Source organism: Poeciliopsis prolifica, unplaced genomic scaffold, assembly GCF_027474105.1.
Source record: "Poeciliopsis prolifica strain line A6 unplaced genomic scaffold, Auburn_PproV2 SCAFFOLD002, whole genome shotgun sequence".
NCBI lineage: Eukaryota > Metazoa > Chordata > Actinopteri > Cyprinodontiformes > Poeciliidae > Poeciliopsis > Poeciliopsis prolifica.
This window is the reverse complement of record NW_026562377.1, coordinates 11,748,912-11,773,208: the sequence shown is the minus strand read 5'-3', so window position 1 is coordinate 11,773,208 and position 24,297 is coordinate 11,748,912. Positions and strand designations below refer to the sequence as shown.

At 38.5% G+C, this 24,297-nt stretch overlaps 2 protein-coding genes and 1 long non-coding RNA gene across 4 annotated transcripts in view; 2 read left to right on the top strand and 1 right to left on the bottom strand.

Annotated features, from left to right (window-relative positions):
• The window catches only part of rnf13 (ring finger protein 13), a 34,632-nt gene extending 32,061 nt beyond the window's left edge, over nt 1-2,571 (top strand). The window contains exons 9-10 of the mRNA XM_055051697.1: nt 1,117-1,197; nt 1,445-2,571. Of these exons, the coding sequence (XP_054907672.1) occupies nt 1,117-1,197; nt 1,445-1,800 (437 nt within the window). The 3' untranslated portion in view covers nt 1,801-2,571. The remainder of the gene's footprint in view (nt 1-1,116; nt 1,198-1,444) is intronic.
• Nucleotides 2,572-4,137: 1,566 nt separating this feature from the next.
• On the bottom strand, nt 4,138-12,744 carry LOC129375279 (profilin-2-like). 2 transcript variants are annotated; one of them, XM_055054267.1, is made up of 4 exons: nt 12,659-12,744; nt 12,413-12,557; nt 9,987-10,179; nt 4,138-5,969 (listed from the first exon to the last, which is right to left on the bottom strand). In XM_055054267.1, exons 2-4 carry the CDS (start codon nt 12,539-12,541, stop codon nt 5,872-5,874), a joined length of 420 nt encoding a protein of 139 aa, XP_054910242.1. In that variant the 5' UTR covers nt 12,542-12,557; nt 12,659-12,744; the 3' UTR covers nt 4,138-5,871. The 2 variants fall into 2 exon arrangements, with proteins under 2 accessions (XP_054910242.1, XP_054910234.1); XM_055054259.1 differs by lacking the exon at nt 4,138-5,969 and adding an exon at nt 5,976-6,380 and having other exon boundaries at nt 12,413-12,723.
• Nucleotides 12,745-19,357: 6,613 nt separating this feature from the next.
• LOC129369622 (uncharacterized) lies at nt 19,358-23,639 on the top strand. The gene is made up of 3 exons (XR_008606964.1): nt 19,358-19,530; nt 19,929-22,058; nt 23,016-23,639. It is a non-coding gene; the product is annotated as an uncharacterized LOC129369622 (long non-coding RNA).
• Nucleotides 23,640-24,297: the final 658 nt, after the last annotated feature.

Sequence of the window (24,297 nt, the reverse complement as noted above, 5' to 3'; positions counted from 1 at the left end):
GCCCTGTTCAGTATCTCTGCAATCTGCAGAGTTCAGAAAGCCACAAAACTTGATTTAAAAAAAAAAAACATTTCCTGCTTCTCTTAGAATAGCTCCCGTATTGCGACAGATCAGCAGTTGCTGAGTGTATTCTGGACCCGTTCCTCCATTAACACCGTCTCCCATTCACTCCCACTGACCAGCCCCGTTGGAGAGGAGGAAGGTTTGATCATGAAGACGGTTGATGGGGACGGCGGTTCTGTTTCTGCTCGGGATCTGAAAGAAACAGAGCTGAAAGTGTAAAGAGGAAGGGGGCCGTGGGCAAGCTGCTGATGCTTGGAGAGAAAAGGAAGAGGGGAGGAGGTTTCGATGCGACTCCCCTTCCTTATACGGTCACATGCGGCCCTGGCACGGACACCGAGTCCAGGCAGGAAAAGCATACTCTTTTAAAGCTTGCATAAACACACAGGCCTCCGCCCCCCAGCAGGGAAGAGAAAGGGAAGGAAAAACGAAGAGGAACTCTGAGGAATCTGTAAGGGAGTACAAAGACAAATTCCTGAACTTTTGGCGCACACAAGAAGCTTTCCAGCACCTATTGCATCAGAGGCTGTGCAGCCTGCTGGCTCTGGACCGGTCCGGCAGGGTGGGATCAGGGACATATTTGGACAAAGAATGGAGGGAAACCCAACTTGTGTGGAAGCAGTTTTTAATTGCCCGGCGCTTCATGGAGCTGCCTCTGGGTTTTTGATCTCCTACAGAGGACTTCAACAGGGCCTTATGAAAGTATTCACGTTTTGTCATGTTAAGCCTTTAGACAAACCAATGTGTTTTATGAGACATCCATAGAAAACAGGACAAAAACCCTTCCAGATTATTATTTTTTTTTAAAAATATGTAAATTTTGATGTGTTCATACCCCTTTTACTCTGATACCTTTGAAGTTAATCCGGTACCACAGAGCGCCTTCAGAAGTCGCCTCTTTAGCTGAATTCAGCCCTTCATTCATCAGACCATGTCTGATAAGGTGTCTGACTTGGTGGGGCAGTGAACCACCCCTACTTATAGCTTGTGGGGAAATTAATAAATGATCCAAAAGTTTCGTATCAAACTGCTTAACGGTAAATATTTTCATTTCAGGGGATAACTATGATGTCTGTGCCATCTGCCTGGATGAATATGAGGATGGAGATAAACTCAGAGTCCTGCCATGCTCTCATGGTGAGTATGCTCAAGTTTATCAATATGATATATTTAAAAACAATGGACTGAGTGATGGACCGAAAGTTAAAAAAGGACCTCACAGTACAAAAAGACATCAAGGAGAATAAAAGGTCCTGAATTCAGTCCCTTGTTCAGATGGTCTGAACTCTCGGCTCTTGGCGTTGCGTAGGAAGGCATTGCCCAGGATACTGACGTGCCGAAAGGAAGCTTGTGTTTTCTAAACCTGATGTTCTTGTTCTCCTAGCCTACCACAGCAAGTGTGTGGACCCCTGGCTGACCAAAACCAAGAAGACGTGTCCTGTGTGCAAGCAGAAGGTGGTCCCCTCTCAGGGCGACTCGGATTCGGATTCAGAGGAGGGGGACAGCGGCCCCGACGAGAACGAGGTGTCCGAGAGCACGCCCCTGCTGCGCTCCCAGGCCTCCACCAGCGCCCACTCCTTCGGCACCATGTCTGGAGCGTCGCGCTCGGAGCAGGACTCCTCCGAGTACGACGACGACGAGCTGGACAGCAGCGACAGCGAGGAGGAGGTCACGGTGGAGACGGTTGTGGTGCAGATGCAGCAGCCGTGCTCCGACGAGCACGACTTGCCCCAAGCTTGACTGGGAGCCTCATATCTGCAGAGACTTTCTGGGAAAACGGATCCATCATCTCTGTTCTTCTGTCACTGCTTACATTAGACTCCCTGTGTTCAGACATGTTTCAACCTGAGAGGACCCGACAAGTATAGACTGCTACACTGTATTTATTCATGGAAAAGAGCCATGAAAAGGTTCCTGCCGCCCTCACCACGCCTGACAAGAGAGCAGCATAGATATTGTCTGTTTATATAAAGTATAAATCACAAGAAGCTCCATATTAACCTTTGATTATCTTCATTACATGTATATATACATAGAAGCACATCGACATGAACTGAACCACTATGCAGCACTCGCAGCGTTTCAGCTCACAGCAGTACTGTGTTGCCATTTTATTTCTAGCCTGATGTTTGCGGGAGTTTAGACACCGGCGTCTTTTGTGCCAGTTTTGCTGTCGCCACCGACTGACGTGGAGTGAAGCACAAGTCAGTCTGGACCAACAGACCGATTTAAGGCAGAAAACAAAAGAATGTGCTTTCTACGATGCAGCGCATTTTGTTTTGTGATAGGGAGTGCAACGTTCTGCACTCCCTGTGGTACATCTTTTGGCTGCTTTTTTTTTTTTAATAAACCTGCTAATGGACTCTTATTGATATGTTTTGAAGGAAAAGTGAAGGATTGTCCTGTTTAATTCACAAAAGAATTCCTGTTGCCTTTTTAGTTGTATTTTTGTCCTGCTCATGTACATTTGTTCTCAACAAATCATGTCAATAAATAACCCTGAACTATAAATGTCGATTCCAATTAATGTTTTACTTTCACTTGCAGAGATCCAGTTGCCTCCGTCCACCAGTTCTGGTTTTGTTTTCAAGCATATGGATGGAAAGTTGAGTGGAAGAAAAAAAATTACTTAAAAACAGTTTTGAAAGGCAAATCATGTTTTTTTAAGATCGATATACAGTACCTCCATTTCAGAGCAACAGATAGAAATACAGTAATAAGTTTGATTTTTTTCTAATTACTGAATATTTTAAGTCGTGGATGTGAACTTGTATATTCCTATTTATTCACAAAATGTTCCAGACATTTTTAGATTTCCTTTTTAAAGTAAGACATTCAGGATGACACAAAATGTTTACTTTGAAAGTGCTTGGTCATTTCTCAAAGGTATAATTAAAATTAGCTTTTGATTTTAATGTGTAAAGGGTCATTTCACCACTTTTTATGCATCTCAATTGTGTCACAACAAACGTAAAAGAAAATGAGGAATTTTAAGACAAAATTGACAAACTCATTCCAGGGAGATTTTCAGTCAGCCAGACTTTACATCATTCTTTTAAATTCCAAGTTGGTTATATTTTCAACATCTATTTAGTCTTTTATCGCACAGTAGAAGCAAGAAACAAGAGGAGACAAAAACGTTGAATAAATGTCTTTGCCGATCATGTGATGAGCAACTCTAGTCACTTAGCAATGCTACATCCCAAGACCACAGACTTTTGTGCTGATGCAATTCAAATAGAAACATCCACGGCCTTTTTTAGTGGTCAGATGAGTCATTTAGGCCAACCATTTGATTTTCTTTTTCCTAGGCAGAACCATCTCGTAACGTTGCACTGCGACAGTTTAATCAGGTTCCCCATGCGTTTTCCAACCGCGTTTCTAAATCAAGTCCCATGTTTACTTTGCATTTTTTTATGAGTTAAATCTTGTCACCAAAAGAGCCGCTTGGATGCTTGAAAAAGATCAAGTTCCTTAGACTAAATGCATATTCATTTGATTGAAGTTTTTTAACTTTGTGCCTTCATTTTTATCGTTCCTCCTATACATTTATCCTAATTTGTGCTGTGGCATTTTAGGTCAAATTCAATCCCAATTTGAAAGTCTGATTTTAAAGACTTTTTTTTAAGCAGTCTGAAGTTTGTCAAGTGGGTAATGAAATTTAGTTCAATGTTAGTGTAATCAGATTCTGTCTGGACAGATGCTTTCAACCCTCAAAGGTGAGCATTGCCCATCATCAGCTCTTGCCCCTTCCGCATTTTCAGGCTCACGTGGAGCCAGAAAAAGTTAAAGACCCTGGCAAGTGTGCAGCCCTTCAGGAGCCCTTCAGGAACCCCCCACCCAACAATCTGACTTTACAGAAAGTGGAAAACATACACCGGTTTCACTTTTAAGAAGCAACATAACTAATTTGAAGAGTTTGTCATTTCTACAGGAAAATGCCAAGTATTAAAAGTTAATTGCAATAAGAACTTTGATTAAATCTGCAGTTAGAAGTGCATACACCCAGGTCTGATTAGAGCAGGTCAGATCACATTTCCCAAGATATAAAAGTCATTTAAAAGAAGAGAGTAAACATTTATCTGGTTGGAATAAATTTATTTGATCTGTCTGTAAACAAGGTGATAAATCAATTTATGGCATTTCTTGGTTTATGCATACGACATCAGATGCATTAAAGACTGTATCCCAGATGCAAGAAAAAAAATGAAGTGGTGAGGAAATGAACAGATCAGCTAACAGGACTTGAACAGTGTTTTTGAGTACACATATCCCACATGGCCTAAGACAGTGGAGCTGAAGATACAATTTGAAAAAAAAAAAAAAAAAAGAAAGAAAAGTGCCGATGAAATGACTCCGTAGCCAACAGTGGGTAAAATCCATCTTACAGATCTCTACATTATGGCACAGGATACACAGGTTCTGTAGTTAAGTTTCAACAAGACAACCATGAGCATCTTTGTTCCAACCAATACCATCGTCTCCCATCGAGTGTCATTTCTACTTTTAGAAATTAGGTGTTTCTCAGTTGGACGTTAAAGTTAGCAGTTCTGAGCGTGGACAGATCAACAGGCGCCCCCCGTAGTTCAGTTAACTATAAAGGCAATTTATTCCACAGTTATGTAGTTGTCAGCACAGCATGGCTTTGTACAAATGCAGTTGTTTCAACAGTAATGGTGAAGATTTTATTTTTATTCATTTTCCAGATTCTCCCACTCTTATCTGCCTGTACCCCTCCCCCATTGCTCCCCCTTTAGTTTTAGCCACATCTCCGCCTGGTCACAGTTTTTCTTCATCAGAAAAAGTTAGTCATCATTCACATGATTTAGAGCATTTGTATAAACACCCGGGCTGCAACTACACTTGGTCCTATAAAAATAAAAACAAAGTTCAAACTGGACACACTCCAGATTGGTATATGCTGGGATAGCTACTGTCCAAAAAAAATGGCAGACTTTAAAAAAAAACAAAAAAACAATTAAAAGATGGCAAACAAAACAGTGTTACGTGCCTGAGCCTGTTACTGCGGAATGTCCATAAATTTTGTGTAGCTGGGAAGTTTGTGATGCCGGGGGGTGAGAAGGGGGAATGGGAAGGACTAACTGCATCTGGATGTCATGGACTGGACTGATCCCAACCCCACCTCTATCAAAACTGATTCAGGACAGTACAGCGATGGGAGAGGTGGGTAGTGTTCAATAAAGGGTCAGATATGATTTGGTGTCATCTGATTTAAGCCAAAATAATGGGGGGAGCTAAATAATTTGGCAAAGAGGAGGTTAGTGTTACATTTGTTGAGGATAACATGTAGACAGTCTCCTCTCCTGGACATGGAGGAAATAAAGGAAGACATGACGAGCTTCGGTAGAGCTCAAACGCTCCAAAGGCATAGGCTCCTCAAGGAGAGAGTGTGTGTGATATGAGAGGATTTAGTGGTGGGTACCATAAAAAACAAAAGCAAGGATAGTTTACAAATTGATGCTATAGCTTCCTTTGCCTAAGTTTTGCCCCAAAAAACTTTTTTTTGTTTTTTTTTTTTTTTTGCTGGTCTTGGTAAAATACAGATTTGTCATGACATCCTGTTTAGCAAAATGCTCATTTGCATTATGGATCAACATAAGAGTGCTTGAAAGGAGATAAGAATACACAGAGCGAATGTGTGGAGGAAAGAGGTTTGAGGATAAATGGGGAGGGAGGAAAGAAATGGGGAACAGAGAAGGCAGAAAAACAAACTACAAACTAGGACTGAAGTAGTGTCAAACGCAACAGGGTGGCAAGGGTGAACTGCTAGGTAGCTGGTTACAGGTTTCTTTAGTAGCCAACCTTCCTCAAGTACTCAGCCATCTCAAATGCTTTCTTGTTGAGCAGTCCTCCATGGACACCCTCGTTTCCCATGACAAGAACCAGTGCTGGAGTACACAAAAGGACAAAAAAATTGAAGCAGCATGATGAGAGCAGGGATGGGAAAATAAACACACTTTATTCTACCTCTGATGAATATGGGACTACACTGCTGAGGCTGGGTCTGAGCCCTGCACCATTAAATGCTCCTGGGGGGTTTATTTGATGAGACTAACTGTGTATGGTGTGTGGTGGTGGTGGGGGGGATGTGAGCTTGACAGAAACCTTTTTTGTCCTTTTGAGCTTTGTTGTTTTTTGTTTTTTTTTCCCCCTTTTAATTTTTTTTTCTCCCTCTAGTACGCCACAAAAGCTACTTCTAATCTAAAACCCCGAATCCCTCAAGTATTTTGCCATCGAGTATGCCTTCTTATTCAATCCGCCTCCATGGACCCCTTCTTTGCCCATGACCAAGACCAAGACTGAAAGAAAAGAGACAGAAGGAACATTCAGAAGGGAGGTTAAGATCACCCAGGTGAAGAGAAAAAACAAACAGAGCCAAAAAGCAGCAAGCAAGACGAATACGAAGAAAGAACCGTACGAAAAGCTGTGCAGTGCCTTTGGTTGGAAGGTTGTAGGAGGGAGAAACCATCATTTTCTCATCAGTGCTGCTGGTGATGAGACATATCACTACAGTTAGACAGAGTGAGTAGGACATGATTGAAGATGTGTTGCATGCAACCTGTTTGACAGTGTACTTTCGTTAGGATGAGAACAAGCAGAAGCATAGAGCAGCAAGTCTGTGCAAGGACTAATTAAAGCTCAGCATTTTCACAAGGAGATTAAGTGAGCCATTTTGTTTAAGAATGGTGCTTCTAGGGAAATGTCTAAGTTTAAAAGGCTAATTCAAATTAAAACAGTTAAAAAGGCAGTATTATGCATTTTCAAGCCGCAGTGCTATTTTATAGCACAATCAAGTAACTGTTAACTTCAGTTTAAAAAGATGCTGTTTATCAAATATGGCTTTAAAAATTTTGACTTTGTAATTTGCTGTCTTTAAATTGAACCTTTGTCTATGTTCTACTCCAGCTTCCGGAATCAGAACAGCACATCTCCTTCAACATTTTTACAAGCGTTGTATGCAATAGTATCCTGAGCTCCGCAGAAGCACAGTTCTACTAGGTGTTTGCTAATTGCTACCAGCTAGTCTGAAGGAGCCATGGGAGGATGCTCTGTGAGGTGCAAGATTGGAAAGTGCATCTCTGGACAGAAGCCTCACCTCAAATGAGATTAAGTGATTCCCCCAGATGCATGAAAAACTCAAGGCAACTCTCCAGTTGATGAAAGAACATTGAAACATGTTGTAATGTTCAAAAAGTTGATTTTACATAATACTGCCCTTTTAAGAAACTAGAGATTTTGTGATTAAAATAGTGCATGTTACTTAGGTAGAAGTAAGTCGTTACTTCAATTTTATTTTTCATTTATTTTTGCCAAATGTTCATGCACACTGCGCTAACTATTAGAACTGCATACACACTGAGCCAATCCAGTAAAGGATCTCAAAGTACATTCAGAAATTCTAAAGTTTAGTATCCAAAATGGTGAACACACAAATATGTTAATATCACTGCTGAAGCTCAACCAAAGCAAAAAAATGTTACAAATTCTTGTTATTTAAAAGAAATCGGAGCATTAAAAATGGTGCTTTCAATGTCCTTTTTGGTCACTTGTTTTGTAATGCATGTTAGTGATTAGCAAGAAATTTTACCCAAACATGCCAAGATACTAATCCACAATACGTCTACATTTCCTAGAACAAAAGACTTTACAAGTAAACTTTAGAAATTTAATGAGAAGTAGAAGTTTGTCTCAAGAACCTAGAACACAAAATGAATCGCATTTTTGTCACTTAGTTAAATTAAATTGAAACACATTGCCCATTTGGGTGTCTTAGTGCTAAACACAACTGCCTGCTATATTCGCTACACCAGCAGCAGGGAAGAGAAGGAAGCTTCTCACCAAAGACACATACGAGCAGCAGCATGCTTAGGGTACCTCTCCTCAATACATGTGGGCACCGTGAAGCACCCAAAGCCTTGCACAGGGGGACAGTTACTTTTTAGAGTGGGCTGTGTTAACTAAAAAGGCAGACATTGCATGCAGTTCATGGAGGCTTAAGGAAATCCTCCCCCAGAAAAGGTGGTCAGAAGCATAGAAAATAGAAATCTGTTTTTCTCACCTGAAAGCATTAAAAATAGAGGAAATGGTGCACATGGGTTCAAACAGACAACATGGAAATACATGACAGACAAGTCCATAAAGGCATCTTGAATTCATTTTAGAGGCAACTATTTTAGGCAGAATGTTTAAAAAAAGGACCATAGAGAGGGTCTCTTAATTTAGTAATCATGTAATTTCTCTGAAAATAGGCTAGTTTTTGACACTCACCTGAACTGGCTGTTAATTTTTTATGTTAGGTATAAATAATGGTATGGATCTTCCAAAATGGAAAAAGGATTTGGCAATAAATTCACCTAATTTACACATCAAACATGCAAAATACAGCAGCAACTCAGTCAAAAGGACAACTGAGAAACCTGCAATCAGTAAAACAATATTTAACTGTCAGGCTCTCAACAGCCTAATTTATACATAAATCAAATAAATCTCATAACACTGTCTACATCAAATAATGTCAAGTAAAAAAAGGAACATTCATTCCATGTTAAACACAGGTTGCATTAAATAAACAATTCTGAGTTGCTAAATCAAAACTTCCTGAGAATATGGCTGTCTTGTTCTGGTTGGTTGGTTCTGACTGAGCAATTCTGCAGAACACAGGAAGCGGCATAAGAGATTGATTATTTTTTCAGCGATTATCCATCTTATGTTAGGACATAGCTAAAGTTTTAATACATTTGCAAAATATTTTGTCTGTTTAACTTGCATGCTGCAGCATTAAGCATCTGTTTGGTGAGAGTTCACTACAGGGTGGAGTAGAAGTGATGCTCCGTCTGTGAAATATCACTACCAGTAGTGCGCAGCGACGGGCCAACAACGAGAACAGAATCGGTTTTGGTGATCGGCAACAAGAGACCGTGACCGGCAATCACCGATCATACACTTTTTCGTGGAAATCTGACAATTTTGATACAACTCTATTCAATTTTTTTTCTCCCCCACACAGCTCAAAATTGTCTGATGTTTTAAATCTTCTAGACCTGATAGAACCTAAAAATAATGTCTACTACGCCACTTATTACCACAGTTGAAAAAGAGCCCCTTCCCTGTCCCAAACAGGTAATATTTCCACAAAGTGGAATGGCAAAGTGGCTAATGCACCAAATGACTGCTACAAGATGATGCCATGCTTCCAACTGGTTTAGGACAAAGGGGGTCATGGTGTAGTGCTTGGGCTGTTGGAACAGAGTAGAGTTCCTCCAGGATGCACATTTGTGCAGAATAACATTTTCACTTGACCAAAGGAGTTAAAAGGCCACTTGACACTTTGAGACAATGCCATCTGTGAGATGTGGCATTTCATCTTTATGCATCTAAAACAGTTCTGAACACACTTGTAACCATACCTTATTGCAACAGGTTATGCATAACATTATTTTTATATTTTTAAATAGGCCAGATTTTTGTAAACTACGCAGTTTCTCAGTTGCAACAATTGGTGGAAAGTGTAAAAACTAAGTTTTTACTAAAACAACTTACATAAACTGATGATATGTAATGATTCATAAATATGTAAACATGTTCCAATTAAACACTGTGACATTATGAGGCACTACAAAATGCCTTTCTATTCCAATAAACTTCTTAAAGTGCTGCATGGAAACTGTTCTTGCTGCAACATGTTTGATGTTGCAGGAAGAACAGTTTCGGTACTGCTGTTCCCCCATCACAACAAAATTCCAAAGACAAGAATTCATACCTGTCATATATTGAGGAAAGGGTGCATTGAACACCTCCACAACATGCACTGACAACACGACCACTAAAGAAAATCTAGGAATACTAAATCATTGCAGACCAAAACAGAACTTTAATATGTAAACTATAGTTAATGTTGTACTCACCTTTGCTTGCTTTGCCTACAGTTATATTGTATGTTGGCTCTCCTCCTTGACTCTTTGTCCGGACGTCCATTGTCCAGTCTCCGTCAACTAACAGACTGTCTCTGAGTACTGAGCACTTTTTAGAGCCAATGGTCAGCCCAGTGGTGAAGAGCTCTTCCCGCTTCGTTACCATCCACGTGTCGATTTCTGATGCCTAAAAAGAAAAATTGTAAAGCAAATATTCTTCATCGAGACATAGTTGAGATACAAGTTTTCAAACAGAAAACATGTTCTCAAGGAGACCTGATATTGAGATATTCAAGTCTTGAAATAATGTCACCTTTATTAAATTTGAATAAGGGCTGACAATGATGCTTTTATTTCCAATCCCAGAAGAGAAGGCACAAGAATTCAAACATGGACTTGTTTCTATTGTACCACCAGAACAAGAAAAAAAAAGAAGAAAACACACACACCCACTGAGGACCATCAAGTACCTTCTGAGAAAATTAATAGCCAGATTAATTGGTAAAGGATTAAATCTTAGTGTAAACAGATAACCCTGGCTCCCAAGAACAAGAAGCTAATCTCATAAAATTTTCAACTTTCAAAAACACCTCAAATCAAAAAAGGTATATGCCCAAAGTGTAAAGTCAAGGCACTAGAGAGCTGAAGACAGACAGGGGAGAAAAGGAAAGGAAAAAAAGTCTTGTTCAGATTACCATGAATACTTGCTACACAGACAGAGTCGATCAATTGATCAAACCAGAACTGCTGTGTTGCAATGTCAACTTGTCTCAGGCCAAAACCATGTTATTTGAAATATAACATGTTTAAAAAGGGATTGAGACATATGTCCATGTTTGAAGGGTCAGTTAAAGTTAAAGTCTCTATCCATCTATGCACATTCTTAGAAAACAAAAACGGATTTCTGGATCTCAGATCTGAGCTTTTTTTTCTACTTTCAATTATTTACAATGACAGTAAAGCATATGAAAGATTAATATCCAAATTTCCTGAAGGCGGAACTAATAACATGAAAAATTTTCAAAATGTTTGAGTTCTGTGGTCTGATGGCTTCATCACATCTGCAACTGTAAATGGTAGTTACTTGGAACAACTTTCAGATGCAACTGGCAGGTCGTTTTATTTACAGATAAATCTTTCAAGAATGCAGTTTGTTACCTATATAGAACATACATTTGACGGCGTTTTAAAATTAGCCTACAAGGGTAGGAGTACATTCTATAAAGGCGAGCCCCATACATTGAAAGACGTCTGTCTGTAAGCGATTCTAAACCACAATGTTACAAAAAACCATCTTTACTTGTGCAGAAAAAAAGCTTAGCTCAAAACCGTGGAATACCAAGTTTCCATAGTGTCAAACATCGAGATATTTTTGTGATTATGATCGACAGAGACGAGAAAATTACATTTTAGATCGAAGGGGTGGACACTCCCAGTAGCTTTAGCTAAAGGCGGAAAACACGTTCATGTATTGTAGCATGGCTCAGCATTTTATGGCATTACATAATCCACATCAAAGCGTAAAAATATCGTTATAATCAATATATACAGTATGAAATCCCGTAATATAATAATTATATTTTTACACAAAGTGGTGGCTCGAGAAAAATGCGACGGACAAACCGGCAGGGATTTTAAACCCACAGCTGCAATCGGATGATATTGAAAAAGAGAAAACATATTTAAAACAGATATCAGTTCAGCAAAGATTCTGGTGTCAGGACACCAGAAGCCAACATAAGTCTCAAGACTTTTTCTAACAGAAAATAAACGGACAAGAAACTGAATGTGTATCCGCCATTTTGGAGAAAAGGGGCGGTAGTGAGAGGCACAGAAGCCGAACAGGAAAAAAAGACCAACGGCTGCTAGCTCGTAGCATTAGCTTCCAACGGTTTTCCAATGAGGATGACCGCCCCCATTTGAGCTAACCGTTAGCTTGATTAGCGATGCCGACACTCAGCTTTCCTCAGGTTGAATTGTCAGAAACAGCGGTTTAATTGTAAAATAAATGTTAGCTAAGCTACTATTAAGATTTAAAATTGCTTATGGGTAACATCTAACACACACACACACCGGCTACTTAATGTTCAAAACAAATGACCGGTACGAGAAGCAAACATGGCTAACCCCGTTAGCTACAGTTTTCCGAACACCGATGACTGTACTGGGCATGTATAAGGTCAGTTCGGGAAACTGAAACTCCTTTCGGGTTAAAACATAAAACGACTAACTGAATAGTGACTAAAAATTTAAAAGCAAGCATGCATACTAGTTCGTGTACATCTCGTGGTGGACCACTGCATACCATGTGTACCGCACTCATTCAACAAGGCCAGGCTATGCAGATCATTTTTTTTAAATTAACAGCTAATTTTACAGCGTTCTGATCCACACCCAGAAGACACAGAGAGCACACTTACCGAAATGTTGGCAAAAGATCCACCAGCAACCGACGCCCAGACATATTTAGCGTCCGTGTAGCCCACAATGGCCGCGTCCTGGCAGCTGCCATCAGCCATCAGGTTGTCCACGTAGCTCTGCCAACTCATGTTATTGATGTTAGTTCTAGGATGGGGAATAAAGCACGGCAAGTGAAAATAAATCACGATCGTCTCTCCAACGAAGAAGAAGCAGTATTTTTTTATGGTTAAGGGGCATCCAGCAACCTCAACCCCCGGCTCTGTCACGTCCCGGCTTTCTTCTGGTCTAGGCAAAATGAAGAGCAGCCGCTGAGACCAGACACAGACTTGGGTGTAGCCCTTACTAAATCACTCCGCGAGGCGTTCTTCGCCCTACACCTTCGTTGGATAATACACTGCGCCGCGGATGAATACAACAACAATTTAGTTTTCCCTAAGATAGGAGGGTCTATTTTTCTTGGAATTGAGTAGAATTTGGACTGTAAATTACAAAACATAAATATTATAAATATTTTCAAAGATCAGTTTTAAGTGACATAATTGTCCAAAGTCTTACCTTTTATTTACCAGTAATTCTTGACAAGAGGGTACAAATTAGATTTAAATCTTTCCCATTTTTTAAATTATTCCTCAAGCTTATGTATACAAATATGATAAATATTATTTGGGAAATATAAAGATGCTAAGGCGCAGGCTCCCAGTTGCAACATTTTTTTGAAAATTATATTTTGAATAGACCTGACCCAGAACTTTGTCATCACCATCGGACAAAAATAAATACTTTTTTAACTATGAATTTATATCTATTACATAAAAACACACTGAACTAAAGTTGAATTAATTCTTTGGGCCTTTTATGTGGTCTGCCGAGGTAAAGTAGATGACTGTGAAGTGGATTGAATGATGTAATTACAACTACAAAGTGTACCGGCTTCACACATACAGAGTTTGGCGTCTTTGTCCATTCCTCTTTTATATCAACCCAAGCTCAGCCAAGTTGGATGTAGCATGTCTATGAACGGCAAGTCTTTCTTCAGTTGGACTTTGACTGGGCCACATAAATACGAGTTTACCTGGGTTTAAGAATCCAGTATTGCTCTGACTGGATTCTTAGAGTTTCAGTCTTATCTAACCACCTCTCCTTCCTCTACATCAGTGGTACCCAACTCTAGGCCTCAAGAGTTACCACCCTGCAACATCTAGATGAATTGCTGGCCAAGCACACCGGAATCAAATGAACATCTTTACCAGTAATTCTTGACAAGAGTTACTCTGCAGAAGCTTGTTACCAGGCCTCTGCAGAGCTGAATGAGTGAGTGTTGATGAGGGACTGGACTTGGGTACTCTTACTCCACAAATTCCTCTTACTTTCCTTACTTTCCACATGGCATGTGGTGAAATGAAAACAGATTTTTTTTATGGCTTTCTTTCAACAATTCCTTTCTTCTTGCACTTGTTCCATGGATCTCTACCTTAAATACTTTGGGTGACCTTAGGAAACTTTCTTTGATAGCTTTCCTTAGGTCAGGTGGATGGCCATGTGTTGGTATTTGTGCAGTTGTGTCACACTCTTATAGTTTTTGGATAAATCGAACAGCGCTCTGTGAGATGTTGAAAACTTAGACGACTTTTTTTATGACCTAATCTTGCTTTAAACGTCTTAAACTTCTTGCTTAAGATCTCTCAGGTGTTCATAGAGTTGCAGGACTTATGCAGAGTTTAAATTCCAATCAGTTGGACTCAAGAAACAATTCTTTCTTACAACAGTCATTACAACAGTCTGTGTCAATAAGGTTAAATTAGCTCACCAGGAGAGACACTCACACCCAGTGGTGACATCAGCTCTGAAATACAACCTTTGACTTCTACGGGACAGCATCAAACCAGCAGGCCTCTGCGTACCGCTGTGATTGTATTTCGTCCATGGAAATCATTAATAACCATACGAATCTCATGATCCACTTGTTTTCTCTTTTCTATACCCTGTCAGATCTGTTTTTTTCTGGTCATGACTTATAAAGAAGGTTAGTCAAGAACTACCTCCTTTTAAGAACATGATTCCATTAATCTGAGACTTTTACAGCAGAAAAAAAAACTCCAATAAAATATAGTAATGAAGACAAATCCACTCAAAGCCAAAGAAAATGTAACTTCTGTTCATTTATTTGCATACAAAAGAAGTGAACTTGAGCATGTTAGAAGTATGACAGTTTTATCTTTCTGCAGAGTTCCTGCTATCTTTGCCTGCTGAAGAATTAGAGCACAGAAAGTTACTCATTCACCCAACTAAAGAAGAAAAGCTGTTGCTCAGACAGAGAGCCACACCCATATCCTGCTTTCCCATTGGATGGAGGAGTTTCTATGGTCACCTCTGTTTGGCACCTAGGTTGAGTCAAAACGTTTGACTTGCAGCTATCATCCATACAGCATATGAGTCATACAGCAGCAAAAGGGCTAACCTGTTTGCTTTAGTCTAAGCTTGCTTTTGAACCATATAGTTATGACGACGATTGCACAAAAGTGTCTTTCAGCCTTTTTCTCATATTCTTATTCATGAACGTATCAATATTTTGTGTTTTGTCTCCAAAGTGAGAGGATTAAATTGTTAATCCTGGAAGTAAGCATGCAGAAAGCATGTCATTAGCTTTTGTTTTGAAGGCAGTGGCAGGGCATTGAATTTGCTTTTATGGGTGGTGGCCAAATATAATAATTGATGTCAATGCTAATCTAAATTTTAAATATGAATACAGGCAGACTTGCTGAAAGATAAAGCAAGTTTTATCATTTCAGCTGATTAAAATCAGTAGGAGTGGTTTGGGATTGAAGAACTGAAGTCCCTTTCTAGAAAAGAAAAATGTTGCATAAAGTTTAATCTAGGATGTTGGAAAAGATCAATGTCAAACCTCAAACTCTGGAAGAGAAGAATGGCTTTTGTTCTGGCTGTGGGACGGTGAATCAAATCTGTGGGTTTGGTAGTTAGGTTTTCCAGTCCAATCAAGTAAATATATTATCTTCAGTTGTTACAATAGCACTTTTACATGTCTAAACATAACTTAAAGAAAGTTGACTTTGTAATTTGACTTCTTGAAATTGGGCTTCTGTCTTTGAAGCTCATGCTCTTTCAGTCCATCCACCTTCAGCATGTCATCACAACAATGTTTCTGCATTGAGCCTTTAAGAATGTTCTAATGAGTGAGAAGTGGTTTGTGTCATGAACTCAGGAGACAAGCAATTTAATCAGGTGTTTGCTAAATGGCGCCACTCAGCCTCTCCAGAGTGGGCTGAAGAAGGGGAGTGGAGCTCTGAGGAGGAGCTTTGTGGTAATAATCAGCTCTTTTGGATCAAACATTTAGGCATCCCCGAATGGTCACCACAGGTGGTTCATGGAAATATGTAGGAAATATATCAAGGTAACATGATAACATTTATAACATAATATGCTCTTTTAAAATTTCTGCAAAGTCCAAACTGCCAGCAATCAATCATTTCTCAAAAGTCGAGGGTCCAAGCTTCATCGAAACTGGGACTAGCCCCGATTTGAGTTTGTATCCAGGCTGAACTCCACCAAGGTTTCTTCAGCCTTGATTTTGGTTGTGGTGTTTGAAGACAAAATCTCAGGCTGTAGTCATCATGAGGAGGGTCCCTGGTTTATGAGTTTCAGGGTCATGAAATATATTGCATTTAAACTTAATTTAGTTTGGTGTGCTCCTTAGTGTTAGAGTGAGAGTGACCACAATGGTAAGATGTAAAGATGCCATCAGAAAGAAGATTGTAGCAGCTGAAGAGTCTGGTAAGTGGTTCAAAGAGGTCTAAAAAGATTTTGAAGTCAATCATTCTGCAAGTGGAAGAAATTCAAACAACTGCAACAGCATGCACATATTTGACAATCCAATTAAGTTCACCTCAACAACAGAACGTAAGATGCTAAAAGTAGTTTCAGACACCCCCAGTTGTCATCACGGGACCTAAAGCAGACTGCTTTTGCTGGTGATAAAAGCATGCAAGCATTAACATAGATGCTTGCCTGAACAGGAAGAAACTAAATGAGTCTGACTTTCATGTTCTGACAAAAGATTGTCAGAAAAAGACCTTGGCAGAGTGATAGCCCAAAGCTGCTCTGGGGTGACCTTGGACTGATGGTACATTAAAGAAACCTGACAGGAAAACCATTGAAAGAGTTATATGTTGAGCAGACACTGCAAGACATTTGGCTAGAAGAAGCGTCTGGTTGGATTAGCTTCCACAAAAGGGCCACTATTTGGGCATAGGGTCTCCTAACATTTGTTTAATAAGTGCATATGAAATGCAGTTTTCTTGTGTACCTCAGATACAATACAATTATTTTTCAGAGATACATAAAAGCAACATTAGACAGTGATTTCTGAACAGTTTGTTTACATATCCAATTGTCCTCATGAGAGTCAAGAAAAAAATTTTCATAAACAAATAGAAACAACCTTCGGTTCTTCTTCATGACTTTGTAGGTGGCTCTACAGTGACGACTGAGCCAAATACAGATCAGACCATTTTTCACCACAATTACACCAAATTATTTATTCATAACCCTGCTTCCTTCACTGTCTTACAGCGGCAGAATAAAAAAATATTTTTATGTAATGCATTTGAAGGCTCTCAGGTAGCCTCATAAATCAATGAGGATTTGGACAAAATGTCTTTGCAATAACATAAAATAAAAACTGCATAACATAAAATGTGTAGCTTTAGATTTGTTGAAGAATCATTTTAAAAGTTTAAAAGTCTTTATTGTTGTGCCTTTTCAGGAGATACTTGAACATGGAACCTTAAATACTGAACATCATGAGGTAGAGAAGAAAGAATGCTGATGATAAGTTTCTTTCCCGAAAATGTCTCCTTGTTTTTCAGGATATGGATTGTGACAGACCAAGAAAATCTTTATTCGAGAGAAAAACTGGAAAAACATGTCCTGACCCCTGCAGAGATTAAACCTCTGAACTATAACTGCTTCTACAGGGAACATCTGCAAATATATTATCACAAAGAATGACAATGTCAAAATTTATCCAGTAGAACTAGAGGAAAACCGCCACTGTGATCTGTACAACACCCGTACAACTTATACTACACCCTTGCATAGCCACAGTGACCTTTGTCCCCCAAATAAATCTCAGAACTGGCCTGTTTACATGTCCAGCAGCCACTCTGCTTGTGCAAACAGCGAGATCGCCTATTCAGGGCCTCGCTCTCTGCCCCTCTGTGGAATGGAGCTATCACCGAAAACAAGGACGTCATGTAAGAATGCAAATCGACCTTGAAAAGCTTGCACACACCCAGCTTTTTTTTCTTATGCGAGCCAACTTGTTATTCAAATGTGTACGACATTCACAGTCAGCATGCAGATACGAAAGGTAAGTTTACATAAAGTCCAACAGGCCTCAGAGGGCAGAGGGTTGTAGTCTGGATTTGAATAGCGAGGATGCGGCTGCAGAGCCTTATACGCATTGCATGGCAGAGGAAAAACTGAAGCCGCAGATTTGTTTACAGTTAAAGTATCACATTTGGTTGGTTCACAATATATAAAGGGATCAAAATGATTAAATACAGTAGATTTCTATACGTTAGATCTGAATGATACAGTAACATTCACTTGGCAAACCACCGGTTGCCTGGCTTGTTTTTGTTCATGATGCTGTGCTGGAGATTTGTTGCAGGAGAAACAAAAAATATGGCATCAAGAAGAAAGAACCTTATATCTGAAGCTGGACTCAAATGCTGAGATATGGAGGCGGCAAGTGAATGTGAAGGTTTAATGAAAAGCAAACTTACAAAGTTAACATCTAACCAGGGCAGGAAAAAATAAAAATCTAAGAGGGAAACACAAGGATAACACAAAGAGATCATAACTGGAGTAGACGAGAGGATCCAGCCAGGAGTGGCTGAAAATGTGGCGCTTATATACTGGGAGGTTGAGTGCTGAAAGAAAGGACCTAGTGAAGGTGAAGGTCCCTTCACTCAGACCTTTCTGCAGGTCTGAGTGAAGGGACGATATCCCTAATGTATACCTGGTACATCAATCAGTAAGACCCTCCCATGAAGAACTTTGGGCAGCGGTACCATGAAGTACAGGTAGTTGGAAAGAGAATGTGGATGACTATGCTACATCCCAGCAATCGTAATCTGGATCAAGTATTTAAATTGATGCTAATTTAACAAAGAATTTATAATTCATCTGACAAAAATTCTTTTATGTGGTGCAGAAGAACATAGTTGTAATTGTGTAGCTCTGTCCTTGTCTTCCCAGTGGTGCATCAGAAAGATAATGTACAGTCTGGATGTAAAGCCCCACTGTTCTGCAAGCATGGATAGTCATAATTCATAGACAGGCATTAAGTGACTCTCAGGTTGAATAATGTTTTTTTTTTTTTTTTTTTTTTTTTTCTGTGAACTCAGTTTCTGTGCTTTGCAGGGTTCTTTTTTCCACACCTCTCATCATGATCTGAACTTACAGCCAGACAAGCCCGTGATTCATCATAAAACATTTCCAGATCTGTGTCTGAGTCTAAAAATACAATGCTGGATTATAAACAGTGAAATGAAAATGATGGAGTGGTTTGTTTTAGCAGATATAGTTAACACAAACCACAACATCATTCTTACTGGATATGAAGTAGTTTGAATTCATAGATGATTTCATATCCTTCAAATCTTAAAATGCAAACAATGAGGTATCATGAGCTTAACATTAATTGCTGAGGATTTTGCTGTATCTTAATAATCAAATATAGGCATATCTTTGATCTGTTTTATTGGTGAAGCTTTTACCTTGAGAAATCTTAGATGATCTGTTAGAGTTTGTTTCTTTTTCCTCCTTAGTTTCTCTAGGTGGTGCTGTCTTTCTGGCTGATCCTCCAACACTCTTTAAAAAGCAGCATAAAACCCCTGACCACTCCCCACTTGCCAAAAATGATTCACTCCGTATGATGTTAAACAGACAGCAGAGCTTTATTCTCTCTTGAGTTCAGTGATTTTAGGAAGAAGAAAGCTTTTTCTGAGGCACATGATGTGCTTCTTAAATCATAAAATTTAGGATCAGGAACTCCTTTTTGTGTACAGGATTACAAATGCAAACGTTCTGAAAGGTAAGATTTACTTTTTTGGATTGTATCGCAATTTTCTGAAGACATGAACTGTTAGAAATATTAAATCACGTTTTATCAGTGTAGCATGTTCTCTACAACACTTATGATTATTTATATATTCTATTCTTTACTTTAGAGCTTTAACACCAGAGGTAGTAGATTTTCTGAAAAGCTGACTTGTGCTATTCTTATTCTTTGTTCTGATTCCCTTTTCAGTGCTTTTCATTTTAAGGATTTTAAGGCAAAAGATGCAGAAAAAATATTACAATGATAGATTGTTCTGCAGTAAAAAGGTTGATAATGACAATACAATTAGAAAGAAAAGGAAAGAAGGTTTTCTGAAAATTGAAATAACAAGTAAATATTGTGTTTTATTTGACAAATGTATGTTTTTACAGGACACCAGTAAGGATGCAGATGAAGTGCAGTTACGTCTGAAGATGACCACAGTCTTAGGAACATCTGTTCTTGTTTCTGTTTCATTGCCTAACAGTATGGGTAAAATTTTGGGGGGGGTTATGAAAGTGTTTTGAGATGATTTGCTTTTCAACTCAGAGGAGCTACCTTTTTAATTCTGCAATGAGTTATTGCTCTCACTTCGGCAAAATAAACTGCATTCCTGCAAATAAACTGAACTACCTGCTGGTAGTTCATAAAATATCGTAATATTGGAAAGTATGAATGAAATAAATGGTCTCTGCAGAGAAAGTGTTCATGCATAAGAAGGGAATTTTTTCCTGCATCACCTAAGCATTGAGCTCATTCTGCAGCACTAATGCACTATTTAGTTCATTTTTCTGTAATCATTTTTAGATGTACACGCTAAGACATCAAATATGGAAATTATATATATATATATTTTTAGATTAAAATAAAACATCGATGAAACACATTCCAGAAGCTAAAACTAAAGCACTACAGACACTTTGCTGTCAAATAGATCACATGTCTATGGGCTGTTAACAAACAGCAAAACTCCTGGACCAAATTTGACAGAGTCAACATTTCTACACACCTGGTTCAGCTTTGTTCACCACACCCACTGACATGTTTACACTGTGAAACCTGCACCTCAACTTCCAAGCCCGCCAAGCTCTGTAGGCGCACACCTGTACGTTACTGAAAGAGCCACCGCCATTGTAGGACAAATGAAAAATATATATCAGTACTGGAGGACACAGAGAGCAATGAAGAACAAGATTAAAGTAAAAGGACGTATAGCCTCAGAATGTTTCCTTTCATGACAGTCAAGAATAGTTCTGTCTCTGTTCACTGTCATTGCTCATAGTACTCTTTAAATAATATTTTAGAAATCAGTTATCCACGCAGATGCATGAAAAGTTCTTCCAAAGGGATGGCAGTTCAACAAGTTCAAGTTGAAGTCTATGCAATTTCAATGATTTTTTGACAAATTGAAAGAAGATCTTTACAAGAAAGACAAGTAAACTGAATGACTTTTCTTAATGGTATAATTTGATCATACAGTTTAAAAGATAGTTATCCCGGATACTGACCAAATGTGTGTAAACTTTTGAATTCAAAGAAAGTTCCAGAAACATAAAAAAATTCTCTCCAGATTTCTGGTATTTAGCAAATAGAAAAAAAAGGGTAATTACAGCTAAGCTGAAACAAGAAAAGTTTAACTTCAGGCAGAGAGATGTTTCTATTAAGAAAAATCAACAACATGTCTTTTTAGTCAGTGTATGCAAATATCTGGTTTCAAATGTACATTTTGAGCTTTTTAATAAATGCTCAGATGCAGCACATCAATATTTCAGCAGCAGAAAGATGAATAAAGTCAGTTTACATTCAGCTTCATACTGTTGCAGAATAATGATCCTAAACAGGATAATGTCCTCACAAAGAAAGTAATAAAAGCTTTTTGTGGTATTATAAAGGTACTTCCAGTTTAATTCAATTATCTTTATTAATATTGAAAGAGTTACAAACAGCTAAAAGGCTCAGACTTAAAGGGAAAGACAAAAGAGAGCATTTGCAAACATTAAATAGACTGAATTGATTATAGAAAGTATTTACAAGCTCCATTTTTTAAAAAATTATTTTCTTTTTTATTTTTACCATCCTAATCATTAACACGCTTTGGTATGAACACGCTTGAAATAAGACGATAAGGAGAGACAAATAGAGGCTGTCAGGGCAGCAGATGATGTTTCTCAGCTCTGCAGTGACATCTTGTGGCTGGAAACTTTTCCTACACCTTTCATTCAGTGCAGGGGCTCAGGAGCAGTAACGGAGATAGTACTGGCAACACAAAAAACTCAACCAACCAACCAACCGACCGACCGAGAAGGACCTCGCTGCAGCAAACAGAAAGGGGCGGGACGGACCACTGTCAGTCCCATACCTTCTTTGGAAATGGGACTATTGCATTCTGGAACTGAAGGGGGCGCTATTTCCCAAACCTTAAAGAAGCGGGGTTAAGAGGTCGATTGAAGGAAGTTTGAGAGATTCTTCCGCTGATGTTCCGCACACAATCCATAATGCAAAACCCACAAAGTCAGCAAAAGGTATTTTCTTCCTTCTTACAACTTTTTTTCACTAGTAAAAAAGTTAAAATATCAGTAACAGCTGTAAACTAGTGAAATTCGTAATTCATACAGGGGATTGCTAATTTTAGCATGTAGCATAGCTAATTATTTCCCTCCAGGGCATTAGATAAAAATCAAAAGTAGATAATATTTATACTTGAGGGATGTATTTTATGCTCAAACTGTGTTTTTTTTTATCTTCATTGTACAAATCTTTGCTCATTACAGAACCATATAGCAAAACTGCTATGGTTCAACAGAATAATGTGCAATATAGTATTACCCATTTATTTCAGCAGACATTAATAAAAATGAAGTTGTGTGCACTGTTAGGTATTTTAAAACCAAAAAGGAAAAATATCAATCGAAGACAACAAATTAAGGTTAGAAGAAACCTAACATAAACCACATTTATCTGTGTATTGTGTTTTTTTTATGGATTAAAATGTGTTCTTCTTTCAGTTACTTGCATTAGGTTGCATATCAACAAAATTTACTAAGAGTATAACATTTGGAAAAGTGTTCCTAAATTTTTTTTTGTCAAAAGTTACAGAGTAATTGAGTGAATGTAATTAGTTAATCCCTGCCATTGTCTGTTTGAGCAATATCACTTTTACAATTTCAATTAATTTTTTGCAGAACATATATTTGTTATCTGGAAGCCATTGTGACTTCTAAAATTCATTGTTAAATCCTACAAAACAATAATAATAATGTTAAAGAATCTACAGTGATTAATTTCAAACATGCCTTTGTTTTCTACCAATCATTTGTATATTTCCTGATGTGTAATAAGCTTTTTCTTTTATGTTAGTAGTTATTATTACACTGTGTTCTCGTTCTTTTTTGAGTGGGAATGAACCACGTCTTATTTAAACATATCTGCAACGTATATAGATGTTTTTTAATTTTATTCATTTCTTTTTGTTATTGCAGATTTTCATATATTCAGATGTGGCCTAACCTGTAGAAACACATCTCATTTTCATTACCCGCACTATTTTCAACCATTGACAGGAGGGACGGGTTTGTTAATCATTTAGTTAACCACACAATAACTTTCAATATGGTGTCCAGCTGTGCATCAGTCCAGCCACTTGACCATCCAGCAGATACCAACATCCAGGCAACACAGGCACATTCAATCATTACGCTTTTGTCCACGAGTCACAGACTCTGGGTTCTGATTCCTGTGTGGCGTTCTGGACGTTGGACACTACAATACTTATTTGATATTGACCTTCATATTTTTTTTTGTGACATGCCATTTTAAATCTTTTCTGCTGAAGCACATTTGCCTTTTAACATGTGCAGTCATCCTTTTTCAAGTTTTCTTTCAGTATTATGTATGTTCCTTTTGTTGTAGCTCAGTTGATGTACATTATTTAGTTTTTATAGTAATGGTGTCGTTTCCACACAAAGTTACAGTGTTGTTTAGCAATTGGATAACTTTGTTTTAAAAATGTTAAATGCAAGCTAAGTTAATAACTAGCAATATTTTATATGTGTAAATACAATGTTTCCTATATTTTTGAGCAATGACTGGAATCAATAAAAATTTTCTTTACGAACTTGACATACGGCTAAGTTGTTTGTGTTTTAACAGTCAGAATCAACTGTTTTGCAATAAAGCAAGCACATACAGAAACATTGTTTAGTTACAAAGTCATAATACAAACATAAGATTAAAGGTAAGCTGAGCGAAGGTGGAGACCAGGTGGAGGTGATGGAAGCTCAGGTGAGGAGCAGTTGCACATCAAGCAGGAGTTTATGAAGGGTGGAGGAGATGAGACCGGTGCTGTGATCAGATGAGATGATAGATAAATACATCTCCACAATGATTCCTTATTATTGCTTATTTTAGATTGTCTGTTACTAATATAAGTTTAACGTCTGAAAACAATATTTAAAACTAAAAAACAGACGTACCACGTGATGTAACACGTTGTGTAGCCATTTCTTTACTGTTTAATTTGTAATTTTAAATGTTGAAAGTGTTCTTGGGCGTTGTCAAGTATAATGCGTTATTATTATAATTATTAAAACACGGCTGGTTCAGAAAATAGTGTCACTAGCACCCCCTTCATTGCCGGAATGCAATAGTCCCATTTCCAGAAAAGGTATGAGACTAACAGTGGTCCGTCCCCGCCCCTTTCTGTTTGTAGCTAAGCGCTCTTATTTTGAAAGGGTGAGGACTGTTTTCGCAATACTTCCGTTT

Excerpts from the sequence above, each read along its gene's own strand:
- LOC129375279 (XM_055054267.1), bottom strand. The coding sequence starts at position 12,541 with ATGAGTTGGCAGAGCTACGTGGACAACCTGATGGCTGATGGCAGCTGC. Across the intron at positions 10,180-12,412 it reads GATCTTTTGCCAACATTTCG|GCATCAGAAATCGACACGTG; the intron begins GTAAGTGTGCTC and ends TTTTCTTTTTAG. Across the intron at positions 5,970-9,986 it reads TGTAGGCAAAGCAAGCAAAG|CACTGGTTCTTGTCATGGGA; the intron begins GTGAGTACAACA and ends TGTGTACTCCAG.